Below are 23,182 nucleotides of genomic sequence, written 5' to 3' on the forward strand. Positions count from 1 at the left end.
GTGGTTGGAATTATCAAAGATTTTTGACACCTGAGAGACACCGTAGCAACTCCTTTGCGTTTGGAAGAGTGGGGTGGGGGTGGGGGGAGGACCAGGGAGGATGATTCAACCACTCAACCACTAGATGTCGCTGAAAACAACAAATCCTACACACTGTGCCTTTAACTGCAACATGCTGTCTTCGGGCAAGAACTGGGAAGAAAAAGAGGGAAAAAAAGCAACTTAATCACTTTGAAAGTCTTCAGAAAGACTATAGGTGTAGAAGTACATTTACGTTGTGTAATTTTTTGAGGATTTTTAATTTTACTGGGTATTTTTTTTAATTGTAACTTTGACTTTTATTTTGTTGCATTCAAAATATAAACATTGAAAACTTAATCAGTTTTTTAGTACTTTATATACCTCTGCATGTAGCTATGAGAAGTGTTGCTGCATTGGTGCATAGGAAACAGGATTTTATTTTTTAATGTGCAGCAGCCAGGAATTGATGAGTTCATGGTCTTCAGTGCTGCAGCCTCCAAACAGCTGCAGGGCGAGGAGAGGGGAAACAATGATCAGAAAGTTTCTGCAGAATTAAAGAGACGACAAACAGGAGGAATAAAACKTTCATTCAGGATCAGGTGCATTTACGTTCTGCAGAGGTAATGCTTATTAAAAGCRGGCGGAAGGGAGCACAGCAGGGTGTGGGAGGGGTAAAGAGAGGTAGGAGAGAGACATACACCCACCCTCCTCTTTCTCTCCCACCTCCACAGCAGCGTGGCTCCCTCCCCTCCTCTCCTCTCCCTCTTTCCAGTCTGAACCACTCCGGGCAGCGGGTCACGCCGGAATCTGGGAGCCAAGATGCGGGCTGTGGGAGCCCCGGGAGTCGGTGTGCTGTGGGCGGCGCTGGTGGCCCTGGTGGCCGGCCGCGTGTCGGAGCTGGTCACGCGCGTGCAGGAGCAGGTCCAGCCCGAGTCCTCGCTGCTGCCGCCAAAGGTCATGATCGCGATCCTGGCTCGGAACGCGGCGCACAGCCTGCCGCACTACCTGGGCTGCATCGAGCGGCTGGAGTACCCGAAGGAGCGCACCGCCATCTGGTGAGGGCTCTCTCTCTCTCTCTCTCTCTCTCTCTCTCTCTCTCTCTCTCTCTCTCTCTCTCCTGTGAACCTATCAAAAGTTCTGTTGTTGTCAGAACTTTTTTGTAACCACCTGTCTGCTGCAGCAGTGCAGTGTGAACAGAAAAATCACGTGGAAACGAGTCTTTAAAGCAGCAGGCCTGCCAGGTATCAGAGCAGGAAGGGCGGGGCCTGGGCTCCCCCTCCCTGCAGGTGAGGTTCCTGCAGAGGAGGAGGAAAGCAGACACAAAGGGAGAGCCTGCAGGTGGATGGATGAAAGAAAACTTTTGAGTCTGACAACAGCTGGCACGTGCACGTGTTCCGGGAAGTCGTGTGTAAAATGTTAGTGGAGTTTCWGGCTGAAGGTTTCTGCAGGCTTGTGAATCAGGAGCAGAATCAGAGATTTCTGCAGGTTTGCTGATGAGGCATGAAGGCAGCTGTAAAAACTGTCCGGGAGACCATGTCCAATCCTGGTCCTGGAGGGTCACAATCCTGCATGTTTTACCCGTTCCCCTGTTCCAACACGCCTTAATCAGTGTTTAAATCACCTCTTCAGGTTCTGCAGAAGTTTGATAATCACCAGTTCATTCAAACCAGGTGTGTCAGAGCAGAGCAGCTTCTAACATGCAGGATCTGGTCCTCCAGGACTGGCAGCCCTGCTTTAGACCRTGCAGGTCTAAAAGGACCGGCATCTGAGGTCTACCATTTGACATCTTGAATAAAAACAAAAGACTTTTTAGTAAAGTTTTTTTTTATGACCAGAGGACATATTAATGTGAATACATAAAACCAAACACTAAATTTAATGTTTAAATCTATTTAAGGTCTAGTGCAACTTATTTACTATTCAAGGGTAATTCCAGTGTTGCTTGTAATTAAGGTTGGACATAATYGTATCRTGTGCAATTAATCATCAGAAAAACATTAATCGATTATTTTTTGGCACTTGAGGATTAATACGATTAATGCCACCAGGCAGAGTGACTGGATATTTCCCYGGTCAGTCCRCTYGRTSCTCCTCTCTGCTTCAAATMTGAYGAACATTAAAAAAAGTTCTGTAATTTATTTATCTATCAACACAGTTTAAAATGTGATGTATAGCCTGAAGTCTGTAGTTTTAACACAGTTTGGAACAGATTTTTATGAAGAGCAAATCTTTCCCACTAAATTAGTCATGTGACTAAGACATAAGAGTGTCCAGGGACTCGAGGGGATTAATCATCAAATTAATCATTATCGGCTAAACACCAAAATTAATCGTGATTAATTTTTTTGCCAATATTGCCCAACCCTACTTGTAATAAAACTCAAACTTATCATGTGAACAGGATTTTGTCACAAGGGTCATTTAGGAATAATAGAATGCATATTTAGTGTAGATATGATAACGTTTAATGACACATGGTGGAAATAATGATGCACTTATTATTAGAGCATTTATRCTGTTTTCAGCCCAGATTCTCTGTTTTAACTACAACATATAATCCTGCTTTATTACATGATTATAACAAGTTGTGCACAGACAACCTGATCTGAACCACTCATGGGACATAGTTTTCAGAGATATGTCTCAAAAACTCCTGTTGGGGGGTGGGCAGCTATATGTTTTGTTTCCCAGCCTTCTTTTGGTGAACRTCTTGTTTGTACGAGCCTGTAGGTGCTCAGGTAGGTACCTTCACTGCAAAATGCTAAATGGGCTGAGCTTTGACTTTGTGAGGAAGAGCTCCATCATCAGTTTGCTGACACAGGGACATAACTTTATGTATCCACTCGTTGTGTTTGTACCACTAAATTTATAACTAAGGAATGAAAACACACACAAACTCTGGCTGTCAGAGATGCATTTCTGATCAGTTCCATTTTAGACGTCATTATTTACTAACGGTGTTTGTCTAAATCAGGGGTACCCAAACATTTTCCCTGAAGGGGCCAAAATGAAAATCTATCTATGGCTGCGGGCCAAATGCAGTTATATAATACATGAAATACAAATGCCTTTTTAAAGTAAAGTCCTTTATTTTTAACGATGAAGCTGTGCAATGGCCCTCTTTTGTTTTAGTTTGTGCACTTGGAGAAAGTCTGCCATACACTCAAGTAGCAAAGGCTCATGGGACATTTCATAAATTGATAAAATATGAGTTTTTGTGGCCTTATAAAGTGTGCAAATCTACATGTGGGGTTAAATCTGATCTAAATATTTCTTGTTGTCGTTTCATGTTTCAKGTTTAATCCTAATAAATCAAAGATATGTCAGCATCATGAATGAAAACTACCTTCACTACAGCCCTTTTATATAGGCATTTGACCAATGGAAATACTGTGTTTCTACCTATAGGATAACAGTTTACAACCTTGTAACTTTGGCAACTGTTGGTGGGCCAAATCAAGTGGCTTGGCGGGCCAAATTTGGCCCGCAGGCCCCACTTTGGGCTCCTCTGGTCTAAATGTAGGGTGATAATTATTACCTGCCATCAGAAGGTGAGAGGCAGGTGATAATGTTTCTGCCTGTGTGCATTTGTTTGTTTGTTAGCAAAATATCTAGTATTGATTGAACTTAGAGACGTACATCTAAGTGATTAAAGTTTGAAGTCAGGTCAATTCAAGATGTTCACCAAGGATGACTGAATCCGTTTTACAGATATAGAACCAGAATTTGATGTGGTGGTCATTAAAAGTCCTTTACTTTTCATATTTATCTCTATACACTGACAGCAGTTTGATTAAAAATACATCAGCAGCAAAACATGATATGATTCACAATATAATTTATCTTTTAATTGCAAACCTTTGGCTCAGCGCAGTGTAATTTGAAATGCAGCTGATACGAATCTGTACAATACATGGCAATGAAAAAGATCCTACCCACTTTAATTCTTTATTCTTTATTTTATAAACCACTTCTTAACATTCACTTTCAYATTACAGTTATTTACACAGAAACAGAGGCAGTAGCAGCTACCTGTAGCACTTCCTGCAGCAAAAAGAAGAAAAAAAACATTCTAATGGAATAATCATATGAGAAACTGATGACATCCTGCTCCTTTGGACCTTTAATAAAAGTTGTTTTATTTTGGCACCACTCAGATTAGCCATGAGCTAATCCAGTCAGACTACAACAGGTAAGCTACTGATAATTCACATATTTCAGGACAATAATCTCCATTAATCTTCACATTCCCAGTATAAAGTCTGGTTAACACAGAGAAATGCTGGTAAAATTACAATAGAGTAAGGTTTCAGACATATTTAATGCATTATAATTTTTCTACTTGGTCCTTTTCCTTGGCTTTTCCTGAAATGTTCAGCTGACTTTAACTCTGAGCTACTTTGATGACTTTGTCACATGTTCAATAGAAAAGGCCAGACCACCCAATAAATGTTGGATCGCCTTAAAGAGAAGCCGTAGCATGTTTACAGTTTGTTACCACAGAAAAATAATTCACAATAATTAAAAGCCACTTGTTTAAAGCTTTAACAGTGTGCGGAGCTCCTCAGATCATTGCAATTTGACATTTTAAATGATTATAAAAAAGCCTTCTTGAAAAAAAGAGTTTCCTTTGACTTGAAGTTTTGTTGTAATTTTATATTTTAACTGAGAAGTGCATAGCTCTTTACCCAGCCTGCACTTCACTCCTGTCATGTTTTTGTCGGTTATTATCTGACTGATGAATGACTCCATATTTCAAAGACCCTGGATACACTTTACACATTTTAAGCCTGTGAGGACGTCACTACAACAATGTGGTTTAGCAAATGAAGGATAAAATCTAAGAAAAACAAAGATTTATTGGGATTTAAAAAGGCACGTTTCGTCCATTGTTGTCTTTTATTACATCCAGCCTTGTGTTCTGATTTTTACAATAAAATAAGGTTCAAAGGCGTAAATCATTTTGTTCTGTCTGTTATAAGAAATTTAGCTTTTTGTCATTATTTTTATAGACACACATCTTGATCAGATCTGGGCAATATTTCTRAAATAGCCATATTGACCTAATTAATGTTCTCAAAATGACAGACAATAAGCATGCATACTAATAAGATGATTGCTCTGTAAAAATATTGTGTTGTGAGACATTTATCTTTTTTTTAAAAAAAAGATGCAACATTATATTTGACAAGCATTAACTTCAACTGTAAAACAAAGACTGCAAAAATACTGTGCACTGTTCAGTTTTTATAACTTNTCTAAAGCCTGTAGTACCACCGGGAAAAGCAAGAGGACTCTTTTTTCCTCCATAGCTTACCTGTCTAATATCAATCTGTCAGGAGATAGTGACAGAGTGAACAAATATGTAAAAAATACATTTTTAGAAAAGTTACATACTGCACCTTTAAGAACAAATCTGTGCGTACGAACGGTTCTTCCATGAGGCCCATTGTCTGTTCAAAATAAAAACTATTTCACTGAAGTTATGGGAAAAGTGCCATATTTATTTTTAACATTTTGTCTCAAACAATAGTTTGGATCATGCTCTCCCTGAGATAATCCAGTTTGATGATGTCGTCAATCTTGCGCCGGTGAACGTTTCTGGCCCAAAAGCATTTATGAACACATTTTGGTCAAATCCAGGCATTAATTAATCTGGCTTTTTTGTTATCAGTAAAAAACCCGATACTGGTATGTAGAGATTTTATATTTTTATGCTTATATTGGACCGATAATATCTGTAGGCCGACATTATTGGACATCCCTACTTTAAAGACATTGTTTTCTTAAAACTTTGCTTCAGCATACTGACTCTCTCTTTTTGTTTGTATTTTTTTAATGGTTCATTTGGCTTTTAACTACAGTTCTGCTAAATTTAGATGAAGATCTCAATTTATTTATATGGCACATAAAAACATCAGAAATTGACCAACGTTCTTCACAATTCAGTCAAATGAACAGATAAAACAACAATAAAGAAACAAGTCAAATGAATTTAAAGTACAGAAATACAACATAAAAACATTAACATTTTTAGCTGCTGTGTTATCATTTCTGCTGATACCTAGTATTCTTACCCTCACCTTAAGTCCTGCTGATCATCTCATCTCTGTCTTTGTCTCTGTCTCTCCTCAACAGGACTGTCAGAAACCAGTTTAATCAGGTCTTCAGGTAATGACTCAGCAACACGAGGCAGAATGAATAAAATCACAAATCATGAAGGTTTAAGAGCAAGTCTGAGGTGGGCTGGGGGTCTGCTTTAGAGTTTCAGTTCCAGTTACCTGATGGTTTCCTCAGAGTTTGGTCATTATTTCTGTCAGTGAGACAATCAGAGTGTTTACCCACCCACGACTGGGTTGCTTAAATTTCACCTTTACTGTTGGCCAGTTTTCATTTATCAGCCTTAAAAATGAAGTGTGATGTCGTGGGTTCAAAAGCTGAATAAAGTTCCATAAAACTGTGTATGAAGATATTCCATAGATGTGAAAGCTGCTGAACGACTTTAATGATGAAACTGAAACGTTAAAGTTTAGAGAACAATGCTGACTGAATGCTAAATGTAACAAAACTCTAAGGATAAACAAACGATTTGCTGCATTTCATTTCAATATTTATTGTTTACAGTTTATGAGGGTTTTACTGGGCTTGTGATGAACAGGAACATAAGTAAAGCAGCCATCTTGGTTTTGACTTTCTAAAGCAGCTTTTTTTCAAAGTGGGGGCTGCCAGGGGCCCTTTAGGGTGTCTCAGAAAGCTGAAGGAAAATTAAGGGGAAAATGTCTCATAAATGTTTTAAATCATTATTTTAAAATACAAATTATAACAATTAAGAAATGTAAAGAGTTTAAAAAAGGTTTTATTTACTTTGTTCTGTGCTTTTGGTCAACAGTTGTTTGAAACGTACACCCTGGACGTCCCACAGCAGACCGGTGTGGACCAGATGTGGTGTCAAGTTGGAGCTGGTGAATGGTTTGTCAGCAGGATGTGGGCCAGGTCTGGCACTGATGGCTCTGTTTTTAAGATGGCATGCTACAACTGGCCCAGCTGTCCTTTGGTTTATGTGGTGTTGGCCCATGCATGGACCACCTCTGGCAACACCACATCAGAGCCCCTGAAGGCTTGTTATTCTTTGAGGTGTCTGGGACACATTTCTCTGTGTGAGACGTCACAAACTGATCTCTTAGTTAGGGTTTTGCTCCTTTTGTTTTTTAGCTACAGAGTAGAAGAAGAAGACAAAAAAAAGAGCAACGTTAAAGAAAATTTGAAGAAAAAACACAACTTAATGAACCTTATGAAAGTGATAAAAACAACAACAGGAAAACGCTGAATGCTGATATTCACTCGACTGAATGAAGAGAATCAGTTTTCTATTTGTTTAGGGGGTCCGGGGTCCTCTCTCTCTTGGAATCAGCTTTTCCTTTCTACCAATATTTCTTTTAAAAACTGCACTTCAGCTCTGTTCACCTCTCAGTGCTGCCTGGAGCTCTGAGAGTAATTTCTACTCTCTGTCTGCACATCTGGTTTTTGGATGACAGCTTCCACTGATCAGCTGGGTCTACCTCTCAGCCAATCACAGAGGAGGTGTGTGTTTTCTCTGGTTGTTAGTAGAGGGCAGACATCTGGTTGTAGTTAGGAGTGGGTACTTGGACCAAGCTTATTTGGTTTGGTTGCAGCGTGGGCCTAAGCTCCGGAGGCCTATCGTGGTGGTTCTCTGCTCAGGGTCCTCGGTGGAAAAACAAACCTTAATGAAGTCTGGCTGGTCCTCAGCTCACGCTTCAAGTTTGTCACTTATGGGTCCTGAAGAAAAGGAGAGTTGAGTTGTCACCCCCACACCTCCCAATAAATAAATTAATAAATTAATAAACTGTGATATACATATATTAGGGGTGCAACAGTAGAGGAAATTCACAATTCGGTTCGGTTCGATACTTTAGTCTCATGGTTCGATATTTTTTCGATCCAAATATTAGAAATTTCCATGCCCATTTTAACTTGTAATTTATTGAAATTATTTATGATTTTTTTTAACTTCAAAGGTACTGTTTTTAAATTAAATTTCAGCTTAAATTATGCTGAAACATCAAGTTTCTCAGTGGATCTGTGCTCAAAAATGCAGCCTAGGTGGAGTAGTCGAACACAGATCCACTGATCCTTCAACACAGAGCATCTTCAGAAGACAAGTTCATAAAATAACTTTTAAAAATCTGTATTGTTCGATACAAGTGTGTATTGAACCTATAGCACTGTATTGAACAGTTCGATACAGGTACATTTATTTATTTATTTATTTATTTATTTATTTACATTTATTGTTGCACCCCTATAAATATTTATGTATATATACAGTATGTATATATGTATATATACTGGATAGTTCAGCGCTAACATTAAAGCTAACAGGCTAAGTTGAGGTTCTCCATCTATGAAGCAGCTCTGTTGTCCTCTATCATTATTTTCATCATCATTAGTTTCAGGCTGAGCCATTTCTACATTCTCTTCTCTTTCAACACGTTTTGGTTTCATTTAAAAAGCCTGATCATCAGCACCGGAACACCTAGTGAACATCATCATTTACCCAATATGCTTTGCATCATTAATAAAATGTCGCCATCTGTGTAACATAACTTTTTTTTAATTTAGAAAAGCTAAACAGCCCACAGAATTTTTACTGTCTTTTTTTTATTTTACAGTTTAAATAAATGTTTATCAAATAATGTCTAATCTTACAAGTAATCCCTTTAAAGAAATGTTTATTCTGGTTTTGCCCTGGCAACTATTGAGTTTACAGTCTTGGGAAAAATAACTATAATCGTATTTTGGTTGAGAACATTTTCAATTTGCACATTAAAGGTGTCAGGTTTAAACTTTATTTTTATTTGCTTCAAGAAYAAATTAAAGTTGCTGGTTTTCTTTGATTTTCTCTAAGCTTTGTTTTAATTTGAGGACATTAGGTGTGGGCTGGAGGCAATTTTTGCTAATATGGGTCATCTGTTCTGATGTAAATAAACTTACTATATGAATAAAATGGCACCAACATGGAAAGACTCTGACTCATGAAGGTGGACGAACCCTTTGAGTTCGCAGGGTATTTAGATTGTACAGATATCTTCAGTGAATTTTGCTGAAGTTTTCCTCTGAAAGTGGGTGCAGATTTACAGGATCGTCCCAGAGGAACGAGAAAAGCTCTCACACTGTTGTTAGCCAACAAAAGAATGTGAGGCATTAGAAAGAAGGGGGTAGTTGGGTAGAGAGAAGGTGGTCAACATTAGGAACTACCCATAGGGCAAAGCAGTTGGTTAATCCGCATTCCCACACAAGCTCAACTAAATCTGCCCCGAGTTTCCATTTGAACAGAGCTCCATTCTAACATGCTGCTCCATGAGGAGAGTTTGTCAGAAACAGGCTATAAATGTAAATAATGTAAAAAATATAAATGCACAAAACTGAACAGCATCAGAAAATCTTTGGAGGGATTAACCATAACAACATGTGGAAAATAGTGAAGGATTAAGTTTGTAGTTTACCAGCTTTAACCCTTTCCTGACTTACAGGAGGAATCCATCAAAAATGAATTATGATCCTGGCAAAATGCTTTTAAAACGTCAATCGAAATACTTATAGTTTTCTCCTCTCTCTTCTTGTTTGTTCATGTTGGGCTGCATTGCTTCTCCAGGACCTGAGCTTCAGGTCAAAGCTGGATTTTAACTGGAAACATGACATCACTGGACTTTATCCAAAGACTTGATTTCTCTTGTTTTTCTTGTCTGTTTACTACTTATTATAAAATCACTCAGACCAAACTCTTTTTTTGTCAGATACAATATAGTTTTGGGTAGCGTGTCACTTGATGAACAGGTTATTATTAGTATTATCAGTATTATTTTTGTGGCAACATTTCATTCTGGACTAAAACGATATGCAGACATGGAGAAACTGGCAAACTGAAGAGCAACATGTGGCTGTTTTTTATTTGAATTGAACAGAGTGATGATTTACTTAGAAGTTAGAGGCAAAAAAATGACTGCATTGGTTAAGAATTTTCCATTGTTGCCTAAATATGTAGTTTATGCCTCATTGACGGATGTGACTTGTGTTTTGCAGCTTCTGTCACATAAAGGAAGACGTTTAAATGCGTTTGTGTCCTGGAGCTGTTTTATTGTGCCCTAAAGAGATGTGAGTTATGTTCAGAGATGTCAAAGAAACATTTTGAGGTTATTGTGACAAGTGCTGGAGAGTCATGCAGTTAAATTCTGTGTAAATCAYACTTTTATAGTGCTTTGGTTTGATAAAAAGCTCTCAGTTCAGAAGTGTTTTGCCAAATTCAACAGCTTATTGTCACCTAAAWGTATTGTTTTTAGGAGAGACTAACCAAAGACTTTTGAGAAGGAGTCTTCAAAATGTCTTTGGATGGGTCCTCCATAAGTCCCAAAGGCTGGCAGTCTTTAACTCTTTGACACATTTTCTTTCGAAATAGTCCTAAAGTTGTTGCAGATCCTGAACYCTTCTTAAGAGTGCTACAGATGTTTTTTGACACCTGTACAGAGGTTCTTCTGTGACAGACCTGGTCCAGGTCTTCATACCACACAGATGATAAGTAATTACTATTATTAGAAAACTGGTCAAAATCTGCTTAGTTTCGTTTAAAAAACGCACTCCAGTAGGTTAAATCATAAACATGGGGGGACATCTGCCAAGGTGAGTACCAAGCAAGTCGAAGTTGGTACATTATGGGCAAAGATTGGAAACAAAATAATGTGCACAGCCTAGAATAAGGTTTTGCAGAAGAGCATTGCATTCACCAAAGAAAAAAAACTCTTTATCTCGTAATAACAAGATGTGAATCTCATAATTACGAGATCCTGAAGAAGAGAAAAGGAGTACTCCATGAGGATCTAGGATTTTCAGAAGATACCGAATGTAACARTAGGAACTATTATTTTGAGTTTATGTTCCACCCGGACATGTTAGCGTGTGATGCTGAATGCACAAGCTGTATATAGTTTACCCACCAGAGTTTAATAAAGTTATGAGCCACAGGGTTGAAATAGGACCAAGTGTGYGCTCTGTGTGTATGTACAGGATGTAATGTAACACCGGACAGTTCTTTGGGACACCACCAAGCCAAACTGGGTGCATTTCAGATGTAGTTACTTATAATCATGATGTATCCTGTACTCGGAAGAAAGCGACTTCCAGCAGGTCAGAGTGGGCTTTTCGCCTGAACAACCCCAAGGTCTTAAGATACCTGCACAATATCGACATACTAATATTAATGCCATCCACATTAATTATACTCAAAATTTCTGAGTGTCTCATGTCTAAGAGGAAGTAAAAGCATACCATTGTCCACTTGTCCTGTATAGGCCAGCTATGACTCTCTAAATTGGGCGGCTGTGGTAGAGTGGTTAGGGGAGTCGTCCTGGAACCGGAAGGTCACCAGTTCGATCCCCTGTCCAGCCATTTCAGTCGTTGTGTCCTTGGGCAAGACACTTCACCCAACTTGCCTAGTGATGGTGGTCAGAGGGTCCGGTGGCGCCGGTGCATGGCAGCCTCTCCTCTGTCAGTGTGCCCCAGGGCAGCTGTGGCTACAATGTAGTTTGCCATCATCAGTGTGTGAATGTGAGTGTGAATGGGTGAATGTCTGTTAGTGTAAAGCGCTTTGGGGTCCAGAAGGACTTGATAAAGCGCTCTATAAGTTCAGTCAATTTACCATAACTTTTCTCACAATTATGAGATCCGGATCTCGTAATTATGAGATCAGGCGTCTATGTTCTTTCTTTTGGTGAATGCAGTGCTCTTCCATTGTTTTGCATGTCATGCACATGAAAAAAAATGGCTGCCTAGAACATGGCCCCAGGACTTACTAATTGCAAACASTCAGAATTATTGAGAGTACAACTAAAAATTTGACCATTTTCCTCACATTTCTTTTTAAAATTTTGAGTTTTCAACTGTGATACTACTACCACTATTACTGCTACTTTAACAGCACAGAAATTGGGCTGGAGCCTTTTCTTATGCTGACTGAAGGATCTAGCAACAATTTTCAAGCAGCACACACAAAAAAATGACATTAAGGAAAATGTTATTACAGGTACATCTCAAAAAATCTTAAWATCAAAAGTTAGCAGCTGAAACTGAATCTTAACTTACAGCAGAAAGCTCAATTTCCATGGGCTCCTGCTAAAAGTAATAAAAACTCATGTTTATTATCGGTTTGCTGATTTATTTTTATGGGGTGACAGGTAATAAATGAAATAAATGTAGACACTGTTCTGTGAACATGGGAACATTTTTAACATTGTTTGGAAACTTGCTTTATGTTTGTTGTTTACTGGTTTGTTCCATTTGTACTTGTGCACCTCAAAGTCAAAACGCCAAGTTTGAAAATGAGAAATTCCTGACTAACTGCAGCATTTGCACACATCTAAAAACTCCTGAAAACTGTTGTGGAAAACTGTTCRTTTTTACATTTGTTGGGTTGCATCTCATGAAATCAGTCACACATAAAAGTATTGTGCTGCTTCATTTAGAAAACTAATTGCTAGAGTCTAAAAATCAGCACATTACACCATTTTGAGTTTATAGATACTGATARATGCTCATGTTAATATTAATTGTGATTACCAGTGATTGACATGTTGTTTGCAAGTGTGTAATCAAGAAATAAAACTTATAAACCATGCACCAAAATTTCTCTAAGCAGACAGAATAGTTTGGGTTTTGTGGAATCCTTCAGAGGACTGTAAAGTGATCCTGATGCTGTCGTGCAAAGAGTTTAGCCGTTTTCTTGGACAGTGCTTGATCCAAGTGTAAGGAATAAATTATCAGGATGCAGTGTTGTGTGTCAGATGGTACATGGACATTTGTGGATGATTTGTGTTGAGCAGTTTTGTTTATGCTTGTTAGATGACAGCACTGGTGGTGATTGATGAAACATGTTTAATTATCAAAGATGTTCTGTTTCAGAGAGGAGCGTGCCCTGTTGTGTACCTTTCATGTGTTTGTTTATTCAATGTGCGTTCTGTCACACATGTTCTGCTCTGCTTTTCTGGCTCAGATYCTGTTTTTCCATTTACCCTTCGATCACCCAATAATTTCCAGAGTAAGTCTGTCATGTCTGACCTTGCAGTCAGTACRGGAACTCTATTTTGCTGTCACATTTCATTTTTGATAAAATTTAAATGTTCTTAAACAGATGCTTAGTTTTAGGTGCAAAACTCGAAAAACTTAAAGTGATATTGTCCAGATAAGCAACAAATATACTGAAATAAAGGACGGTGTACAACCCCAATTCCGTTTAATTGTGTAAAACATAAATAAAAACAGAAAATACATTTTTTTCTAAACCCTCAAAGAAACTTTACAATTTTCTTGGATCATTCATTCACACACTGATGATAGTAAACTACATTGTAGCCACAGCTGCCCTGGGGCAGGCTGCCATGCTGCGCCACCGGCCCCTCTGACCACCATCAGTAGGCAAGGTGGGTGAGGTGTCTTGCCCAAGGACACAAAGACTGAACTGGGGATCGAACCGGTGAACTTCCGGTTCCAGGGCAACTCCCCTAACCACTCTGCCACGGCCACCCCAAATGGTATATGATATGCAGATCCTTTTCAACCTATATTCAACTTAATACACTACAAAAACAAGATATTTAATGACCAAATTGATTAACTTSTTTTATTGAAAATTTTCATTTATTTTGAACTTGATGCCTGCAATACGTTCCAAAAAAGTTGAGACAGGGTCATGTTTACCACTGTGTTCCATCAGCTTTCCTTTTAACTACACTCAATAAGTGTTTGGGAACTGAGGACATTGTTGAAGCTTAGTAGTGGAATTCTTTCTGATTCTTGCTTGWTGAACGACTTCAGTTGCTCAACAGTCCAGGATCTCTGTTGTTGTTGTATTTTGTGCTCCATAATGCTCTGCACATTTTCAATGGGAGACAGGTCTGGACTGCAGGTAGGCCAGTCTAGTACCCAGTGACAACTGTTCASATCATATTGACATCAGTCATGTAYRACAACAATGAACTAAAGAAAAATTAATATCATAAATGTTTTATTTCCTTAAATTTTAAGAATAATTTGTCTTCATGATTACCTGTTAAAGAACAATAAATCTTAATCTTGTTCAGGAACATAACCTCAAGGTTAAGAGGTCATTCCAGGAGAGGGGTGATTCATGATGCAATTTTTTTTGAGGAAATATAGTCATAACCAATGCAGTGGTGGTAACTGAACATAAGGTTGAGAGTTCAAGTTCCATTTCTGCCAAGCTGCTCTAACCCTTAACCCTGTTTAGCCCCTTAGGTCTCTACACTTCACCTCATCTGTTCCAGGGTCAGTGTTGCCTGGTTGATCTTCTGCTCTGACCCCACCTATCTAAGCTGGTTATATTAAACAACAATTTTCCTTCATTACATCAGTTTAATGTTAAAACATATATTTTGCACTCATGTAGTGTAGTAGTGTTTTACATCTACAAAGGAGAGCAATTTAAATAAATTAATGGACGCTGATTTTAATGCAGTGCWACTAAAATGGGAACAAATAAAGTGTCTATAGTTTATTTTAGCCTTTGTATGATACGTGTTCATTGCAGTAAAGAACCATTATGTGATGCATGGTCTAATTATGTGTGTTCAGTCTTAACTTGAGACGTTTGGAGACACAATTTTTAGTGTTGCCTCAGGGCATTTTTCACACCTGGGGATCAGGTGTTATTTTAGAAGATTGCTATGTGACCATTTTTAAAAACATGGTGACTTCAGGGCCTAACATTTGCCAGTCTATTGTGAAGATAAGACAATGCACCTGAAGCTAAAMCTATAAACAGTCTAGGTTATTCCTCTTTGTCCTGAAGCTGGAAAGTTTTTTTATTGTGGAGTTTTCTCAGCCAGTGTGACAAACACGTAGAACAGGCTTCAGTTTACAGGCCTTTTTTGACTTTATCCTCTCTTTCCTCTCTCTTCTGAAGTGAGAATGGTTCTTGACATGTTTGGTTTCACCTCTGTGAATTCTTGTTAAGATGCCTTCAGGTGTTTCAGAACACTTTTAGAAGCATTGTCAGATCTTGGCAGCACATTTCGGTGAGCACTAACACACTGGCATCCTGTTCATCAGTGTTTTTACCTAGAGAGGAGTAAATAGCTGGGAATAAACTCAGAGTTTAAAAGATGGCAGCAGAGAGTAAAAAAATAAAAAGAAAGATATTAGAGTAAATGTTTCTTAAGAGCAAGGGAGGAATTTAAGGGGGCCATGAGGAAGGACTTTCTGTTGGCCTCAATAAGGTTCTGGCAAACCGTTAAATGACTCAAAAAAGGAAAGCAGGCCAGGCTGTGCTTGGTTTGGATGAGGATATTGTGAGCGGTGGAAGGAGCACTTTGAAGATCTCTTTAATCCATCCACCACCTTTGAGGAGGCAGAGTCTGAGGACTTGGGGAAARACTAGTCCATTACCATGGTAGACGTCACTGAGGAAGTGTGCATGAGATGGATAAGAGTCATCCTGAGATTCTGAAGGGTCTAGATGCTGTGGGGCCGTCATGTTGGTCATGTCTCTTCAACATCGCATGGAGGACTAGTATGCCTGCTGCAGATCAATGTGGTGGGTCCCATTTTTAAAATGGCGGACTGAAGAGTGTGTTCCAACTATCGTGGGATCACACTTCTCACCCTCCGTGGGTAAGTTTACTCCAGGATGTTGGAAGGGAGACTTCGATCAATTGTTGAACCTTGGAGGAGCAGCGTGGCTTTGTCCTGGTTGTGGAAAAGTGAACCAGATCTTCACTCTTGCAGAATTTCTAAGGGGGTCATGTGAATATAGTTTTCTAGTCTACATGTGTTTTGTGGACTTGGACAAGGCTTATGACTGTGTAATTTAAGACATTCTGTTAGGGGTGCTGTGGGAGTATGGGGTATCAGGGTTGCTTTTAAGGACTATCCAGTCCCTGTAAAACCAAAGCAGGAGCTGGGTCTGCAGTCTCGGCACAAAGTTGAGCTCGTTCTCGGTTCTGGCTGGACAGGAGGGAGAGATGAATCGACGGATGGGAACCTCATCCTTAGGGCTTTGCTTTAGTCAGTAGTGGTGAAGAAAGCATTGGGTAAAATGGCAAAGCTCTCGATTTACTGGCCTGTCTATGTTCCAACCCTCACCTATGGTCATGAGGTGTGTATCATGACAAAAAGCAAGGGATCCTGGATACAAACAGCCAAAATGAGCTTTCATCACAGGGTAGCTGTGCTCAGTCTCAGAGATAAGTTGAGGAGCTCTGTCATTTCGGGGGAGCTCAAAGTAGAGCTGCTGCTCCTTCACATATAAATTAATTAGTTGAGRTGGTTTATCTGATAAGGATGCCTCCTGGACACCTCCCTTTCAGGTTTGTCTCATTGGGAAGAGACCCCTAGGCAGAACCAGAACTCACTGGAGGGGCCGTCTGTGGTATGGGAACAGTGGGTACCTAATTTACCTCTGGGAACAATAAAGTATTTTTGAATTGAATTGAACTGAATTGAACACCTTGGGGTCCCCCAGGTGAAGCTGGAGTGTGTTGCTTGAGAGAGGGATGTTTATGTTTCTCCTCTGGACCTGTTGCCTTTATGATCAGACCATGTACTATAAGCATTAATTGGATCACCTTTAATCTGTTTTCCTCATCAATTTAACTGCCTAACACAAAGTCCTTCAGATCCTTTTATTTCTCATTCTCTAATTATTTCTCAAATTTCTATGCCTCTATYTTTCTTCATTCCATTTTACTTGCTCTCTCATATCTCTTTTGTTAGTAGTTGCTCTTCTTTTGTCCCCACAGTTAGCAAACTTGCATTAACATTTTGGCAATTGTTTTACACTGGATGGCCTACAGCCTCGGGTTTGTAAGACCGCATCATTGACCACTGAGCTACAGCAGCCAATCTCTGTTTATCTGTTATCCCTTCTGTTACTGAACTTCCACYGAATGGTCACAGAAAATAAAATTTAGAGAGAATAAAGACATAAAAAATCTTTTCCCATATTTCTCATTTGTATTTCACCAAAAGAATGACCTCAAATCAAGGAAAATTTTCAGCAAACTGTAAAAAATAGAGGTCTGAATGGTGAATGGCTTTTTAACTTCAACATAAAAGACCAGTCACGTCTGGGCTTTTTTTYCCCCATTTGTTTCTACTCTTGAATATGAACGTTGAACATCACACTTCCGTGCAACTCTGTTGGCTTCTGAAACTTCTGTTGACCCTCAGAGCTGTGAGGAATTTCAATCAGGAGGTTTTGTCGACTCAAACGCCTCCTCCCTTCAAGTTTTCTCCTTTTCACCCTCTTCATCTCTTGCCCCTTCAGCCCCCACCTCCTCAGCCACGTCAGCCAAGAAACAAGAGACACGGGACTCAAGAGACACCCAAACACAGGCGTAGTTATTAAGTGTTAAAGGCATCAGTGGTCGGCTCTCAAAGAGGTATTCTTGCTCCTTAATTGCATGCAACTCACAGTCATTCTGGGCAATAATATTAGATGTTTATTGAATCAACAGTCAGCTGACACTGGCCTGCTGGCTTCTGTCAGAACAGTGTTTACCCAAAAGGACCAGTTTCAGAGACAAGTCCCTTGTGTTTAAGGTCAGGTCAGACTATCTGTCACCATTTTCTATAGAGGATAATTACCAGAGGGAGAGGAATGAAGAAATACTAATACTCAGGTGAAAGTATATAATAGGTCCAGTGTATTTCTAAATTTCCCTGTAGGTTTCTGCGCTGCAGTCAAATCCCAACCTTGTGTTACATATTCCACCACAGTCAATGTAATGAAAATACACTGGTCACCTTCGTGCCATGCCTGTTACATTCTTTGGGTGGACAGAGCACAGAGAGGAAGGTACGTAAACTCTGCTGTTTCCACCAGAGCATCTGTGAAGTCTGAACAAGCCAGGTCTTTATCTTCAGCCTATGTAGGATGCCAGAGATCTATTGCCAACACCTTGGTGCCAAACCTCACGTTGCACCTCTAGACACCTTAGCTAAACAAGAAAGAAACAATATGAAGCAGGTGATGTCAAATAAAGTTTAGATCGGGCATAAAAAATATGACATGACCAGGCCCAAAGCCCATAGACATTGTGTCCGAGCCKGATCCAATCCAACTGTAATTGGAGGCTTGAACTGTGACATATTTTAATGACCATATTTATGCGTGTTTATTGCAGTCTACATTTTTTTGAGCGTAGAAAGCTTAAAAAAAAAATCTAATCCCATACATAATGCTGTCCATAATTTTGTTCAGACTTGAGAGTTTTTCAGCCCTTGCGTTGGCCCACACCTGTGGGTGTGATTTTTGGCAGTGGAGCAAAGACTGCAGAGGAGGAGCAGTGTGAGCTTCATGTCGTTAAAAACATTTTGGTTTGATCTGACAACAGGAGCCCGTTGTTAAATTAGTAAGAATGAGCAGCTTCTAAGAGCTACGAATCTGCTCCCATTGAGCACACGAATGTGCAACTGATGACCATGTCTTTTCATCTCCGCATTACCAARAAAACAAAATAAAAAAAGTAAAATAAATAAAAATAAAATAAATGGTGGGGTTTTCCTCCTCCGACTCCAGTGTAAAAAAGACACCTGATGTTATTTTTGATACGCTGAGGAAATTATGACAATTTATCCACCGTGACACAATATTTTAGTTATATTTGAGAAAATCAATGTTTATTGTGGGAGTATGTTAGAAAAAGTTCAACACTTACTCTCATGTATAATAGCTATGACTCCCCAACTTTCTGGATGATTTTTGCGGTTACATATTTTTGCATTATACAAAAAAATACAGTAAACTTTTAGTGCTTTCATTTTTAGACCAACATTTCTGACTTTTAAGCAAATCAAACAGGAGCGGAGTCAATGTTCAGTGTGCTGCGCTTCACTTCTACACCTTACTTTCTGTCCTCAACAGAGTAAACTACCTACTCCTCTCTTTAGATTAATAAACAGATTAACACAACTTTAGTTCGTGCGTTCTCGTTTAGTTTTCTCTATGCTATTGCAGGCTTATTAAAAGAATACTCATTATAAGAATATCACCCAAGCCCGACTGAACCATCAGGCATGTAATTTTGGCCCTGGCTCTGGTTATAAATCTAAACTCTAATGTCAAACCAGCTGMAAATCTTTGTACATATTTGTGTTATTTGAAGGTACATGGTTATAAACCAGTAATCAAAACACAACTTATTTCTTACCTAAATGTGATTAAAAATGCTTAGATGATTGTGTGAGATGTGAGATAAGGTAACAAGGGAAGAATATCTCTGAAGTGCAGTGAGAAGTAGCGGTGGGTGTGTAGGTGAGGACTCAAGACACATATGTTGGACAGATGCTTCCCATAAATTTAGAGGAGAGAGGAAGTCCATTCCCAGAGCTGCAGGCAACAAAATAATGAGTCTGCTGCTTACTGTAAACTTCAAACAAGTGAAGTAATGAAACAGCATGAGGCAAGACAAAAGGTGAAACAGGTATGGAAGGAAGAGAAGAGGGAACCTTGGCTTTTATCTGTTATTTTTAGGCTGAACAAATATTATTTTACATTTCTGTCATGCACAAAGCTKTATCATCATATCTATCTCTGCTTTGTATGAAGATGCACACTGACTTTGATTTTATTTTCTAATAAAAGCTTAACTAAATACTCCAGTGGATTTACTCCTGGACCAGGATTCTGTGTTTGTATCTTTCCTCTCAGTTGGTCGAGGCAAATAGATGGCTGACCGTCTTGACCCTGAAGTGAAGATTTGACAAAAATYGTTGGCTCCCTTAAATAACTTTTACTAATCAGCATTTTCTAATTTATGTGAAAGTTTTGTTTTGTACAGTGCTCTAAGATGACTTGTTAAGAATCGGTGCCGTTTATAAAATAACAGAATTGAATTGAATTTGAAAGAAGCTGCAGATTCTTGATTTTTCACAGATAAGTTTGGTTCAGCTGCAGCAGCTGTTTTTTTTTTTTTTTGCCTAAAGCAAGAAAAAAGGGAAGGAGCGCACACTGAATGAAGTGAGTAGAAGAACCATTCGTGAGAAAGAGAGGAAAAATACAGGTGACCTTTAGGGTCTTTAAAGGGCTTGTGACACGTGTGGTTTCAGCTCCCCAGCTCGCTATTGTGGAACAAGACTTTTTAGCTTTAATTTCAAAAGTATCGGAGCCTTTCTGCTTTCCACACTGAGCTATTCTTTCTTGCTTGTAAGACTTTGTGTGCATATCCTCTGTGCATTTGTCTTTGTTCATCACATCAAAAAGTGGCTGGGATTTTGGAGACAGTGCAGCAAAGAATATTACAGCAGGCAGTGGAAAAATCCAAAGCACCGAGTCTGTGTGTTTGTGTTTGCATGCACACMCTCCAGATCAGGCTTTTCTGCCTGACGTACTGCTGACATTTGTCTTTGTATGACTGTCTGACGAGTGAAAGGGACAAGTGATGTTTATTTCTGTGATGCCTGAAAAACAGTGGCCTCACGACGGGCAGTACAGTGGTTTGTTTCAGGTTTTTATTCCTCCTGCACATTTTGATCATTACCACGTTTACTCACACAGAGCGGTCACAGTGTCCTTTTGAGTCGAGCTGAGGTGGAAATCTCTGCAGGAACACAGTGAAAACCACAGCATCTGCACCCATCCTGACTTATTTCCATACAAGTGTCTGAATGTGTAAACGGGGGCCTTATTTGTTTTGCTTGGTTGATGCATCAGTTCGCATTCAAATTGTAAAATTTCGAATACCTGCGGGATTATTTTTGCCAACTTTTCCGATATTTATTTATTTATTTATTTTGTCCACAAACAAAAGTAGCAGCCGTTCAGTAGAGAGGGGTTGGAGCGTGCCTGCACCTGTCTCATTATTTTTAACTCTTCTGTTTGCTCTGTGGTTCTTCTGAATTTGTCCACACTCCAGCACTGCAACAACTTTAACAGCAAAGAGACTTTGCAACACTGAGGCTTGCCTTCTGTAGCACCAGTCTGTAGCTGTAGCTAGACGTGACGTTAGCATGTTCTTCTTTAAGCTGTCAGTGACTGTCCATGTTGTCCTTGACGGTATTACAGGGCAGCGACAGACCATAATGTGGACAACACCACTGCCATGTTGAGAGAATGGTTGAAGAAAGCCCAGCAAGTCTATCACTCCGTGGAGTGGAGACCGATGGAGGAGCCGAGGTTAGTTATGAATAATCAACTCAGTCTGTTCTTGTATTATTTTTTTCTTATGTAATTTGATCCATAAAACTTTGCTGAAGTCTAAATACTTTAAGTGACTCTTCGATTTTTGCATTAGGTCCTACACAGATGAATGGGGCCCGAAACACTGGCCTCCTTCTAGGTTTAAGCACGTTATGAAGCTGAGACAGGCGGCTCTGAAGGCTGCACGCGAAAGATGGGCCGACTATATCCTGGTACCAACAAATACATTAATGTACAACAATACATTACAGGGTTTGTCATTTGGGCCTAACAGTTGATAAACAGTCTGTTTTAAACAATTRAACTAATAGAACAAGGGATATTAGCATGAGGAAGTCATCAGGATAAGGAGGTGAATGTTATAAACAATAAGTCAAAAGACCCAGGAAACCCTATTATTTCAGAAAGAAAACTGAAAATGAAATATCTGAATACTCCAGCAGGTAATGGGTCAGGTGGCATATCTTTTAAGCTATTGTTGTGTCTCAATTCAGATGCTGCAGCCTATCTASACYGAGGCCCACAGAGGCCACACTCTACGCAGTCCAGATATTTCCTTTTCCCTTTTGTTCCTGAAATTAAAATGTGTTTCTGAGACATTTGACTCAACCTGTGGCATAATCCTGGTGCTGCATGCATGTTTATAAAGACCAGTGGACAGACAACTGTTGAAAAAGAAAGGTACTGAAGGGATTTGAGTTTTTCATCATGGTGTAAGTGTTCATTTATTAATTTTTTCATGTATAACTGATCTCCATGAGCAGGTGAATGGATCCTTAGATTAGAACTTGATTAGTGAATCATTCAAACCCCTAAATCTAATCATGAAAACCCATCAGATCTTCTCATTTTTGCGTTTGCATTTCCTTAAAAAGTAAGCTGTATTCCTGAGATCCTGCTCTGTTTCAGTTTGTTGATAGTGACAACCTGCTGACCAACCCTCGAGTGCTGAACCTGCTGATGGCTGAGAACCTGACCCTGGTGGCTCCCATGTTGGAGTCTCGCTCTCTCTACTCGAACTTTTGGTGTGGCATCACCCCCCAGGTGCAGTTTGGGCTGAAATCCATTCATCGGTCTGTCTATTCAGAGTTTGTGATTAATCCTGGTTTCCTAAAATTCCTTTCCCCGCCAGGGWTACTACATGCGAACCCCAGACTACCAGCCAATCAGAGAGTGGAAAAGACTCGGCTGCTTCCCTGTTCCGATGATCCACAGCACCTTCCTGGTGGACTTACGGCGTGAATCCAGCCGGGACCTGACCTTCTACCCTCCTCACCCAGACTACAGCTGGGCGTTTGACGACATCATGGTGTTTGCCTTCTCCGCACGTCAAGCAGGTCAGTTTGACAAAAAAAAAAAAAAAAAAAAAAAAAAAAAACAGAGGATCATCAGCAGCTCATTAGCTGCATTTATTATTAATTACATGTGTGTGTTGTTGTACAACAGTTTCTTGTAAATTTTGTGCACATCTGGCAGAATAGAAAGTGTTTTTTATTGAGCGTGTGCACGTTCGTGAACAACAGTAAAAGTAAATTTCTGTGCTTGATGTGGGTAATCAGCAACAGGTATCATAAAGTACACTTTCCTGTTAGTCAGCAGTGCAGAGCCTGATGAGTGCTTGAAAACCAAATAAACACATTAAAGCTCTGAAATAAACATAAACAGATGGAAACAGAAAGACACTTACAGAACGCTGGATTAAACTAACAAGTTAATTTGAAAAGTTTTTAAAAGTATAAAAATTATGCAATTAAGATAAAACAGAGTTTAGATGAAGTAAATGACCAATTTGTGTGAATGTAAGACAAAAAACAAGCATCAAGTAGTTTTGGGTTTGTTTAAAATGTTTAGATCAAGAGGTTATATTTACAGAACTGTGTGTGTGTGTGTGTGTGTGTGTGTGTGTGTGTGTGTGTGTGTGTGTGTGTGTGTGTGTGT

The 23,182-nt window shown here is 39.4% G+C and overlaps 1 protein-coding gene and 1 long non-coding RNA gene across 3 annotated transcripts in view; one reads left to right on the plus strand and one right to left on the minus strand.

Moving 5' to 3' along the window:
* Positions 1–91: 91 nt before the first annotated feature.
* Positions 92–809, minus strand: LOC106513861 (uncharacterized). 2 transcript variants are annotated; one of them, XR_001309837.1, is made up of 3 exons: positions 726–809; positions 403–565; positions 92–192 (listed from the first exon to the last, which is right to left on the minus strand). It is a non-coding gene; the product is annotated as an uncharacterized LOC106513861 (long non-coding RNA). The 2 variants fall into 2 exon arrangements; XR_001309836.1 differs by lacking the exon at positions 726–809 and adding an exon at positions 631–722 and having other exon boundaries at positions 403–525.
* colgalt2b (collagen beta(1-O)galactosyltransferase 2b) overlaps positions 752–23,182 on the plus strand; it is a gene marked incomplete at its 3' end in the record, with an annotated part of 28,247 nt that continues 5,816 nt past the window's right edge. Inside the window, 5 exon segments of the mRNA XM_014002887.1 lie at positions 752–1,076; positions 21,110–21,220; positions 21,339–21,456; positions 22,154–22,288; positions 22,377–22,581. Coding sequence (XP_013858341.1) covers positions 841–1,076; positions 21,110–21,220; positions 21,339–21,456; positions 22,154–22,288; positions 22,377–22,581 — 805 coding nt within the window.

Source organism: Austrofundulus limnaeus, unplaced genomic scaffold, assembly GCF_001266775.1.
Source record: "Austrofundulus limnaeus strain Quisiro unplaced genomic scaffold, Austrofundulus_limnaeus-1.0 Scaffold15, whole genome shotgun sequence".
NCBI classification, from domain to species: domain Eukaryota; kingdom Metazoa; phylum Chordata; class Actinopteri; order Cyprinodontiformes; family Rivulidae; genus Austrofundulus; species Austrofundulus limnaeus.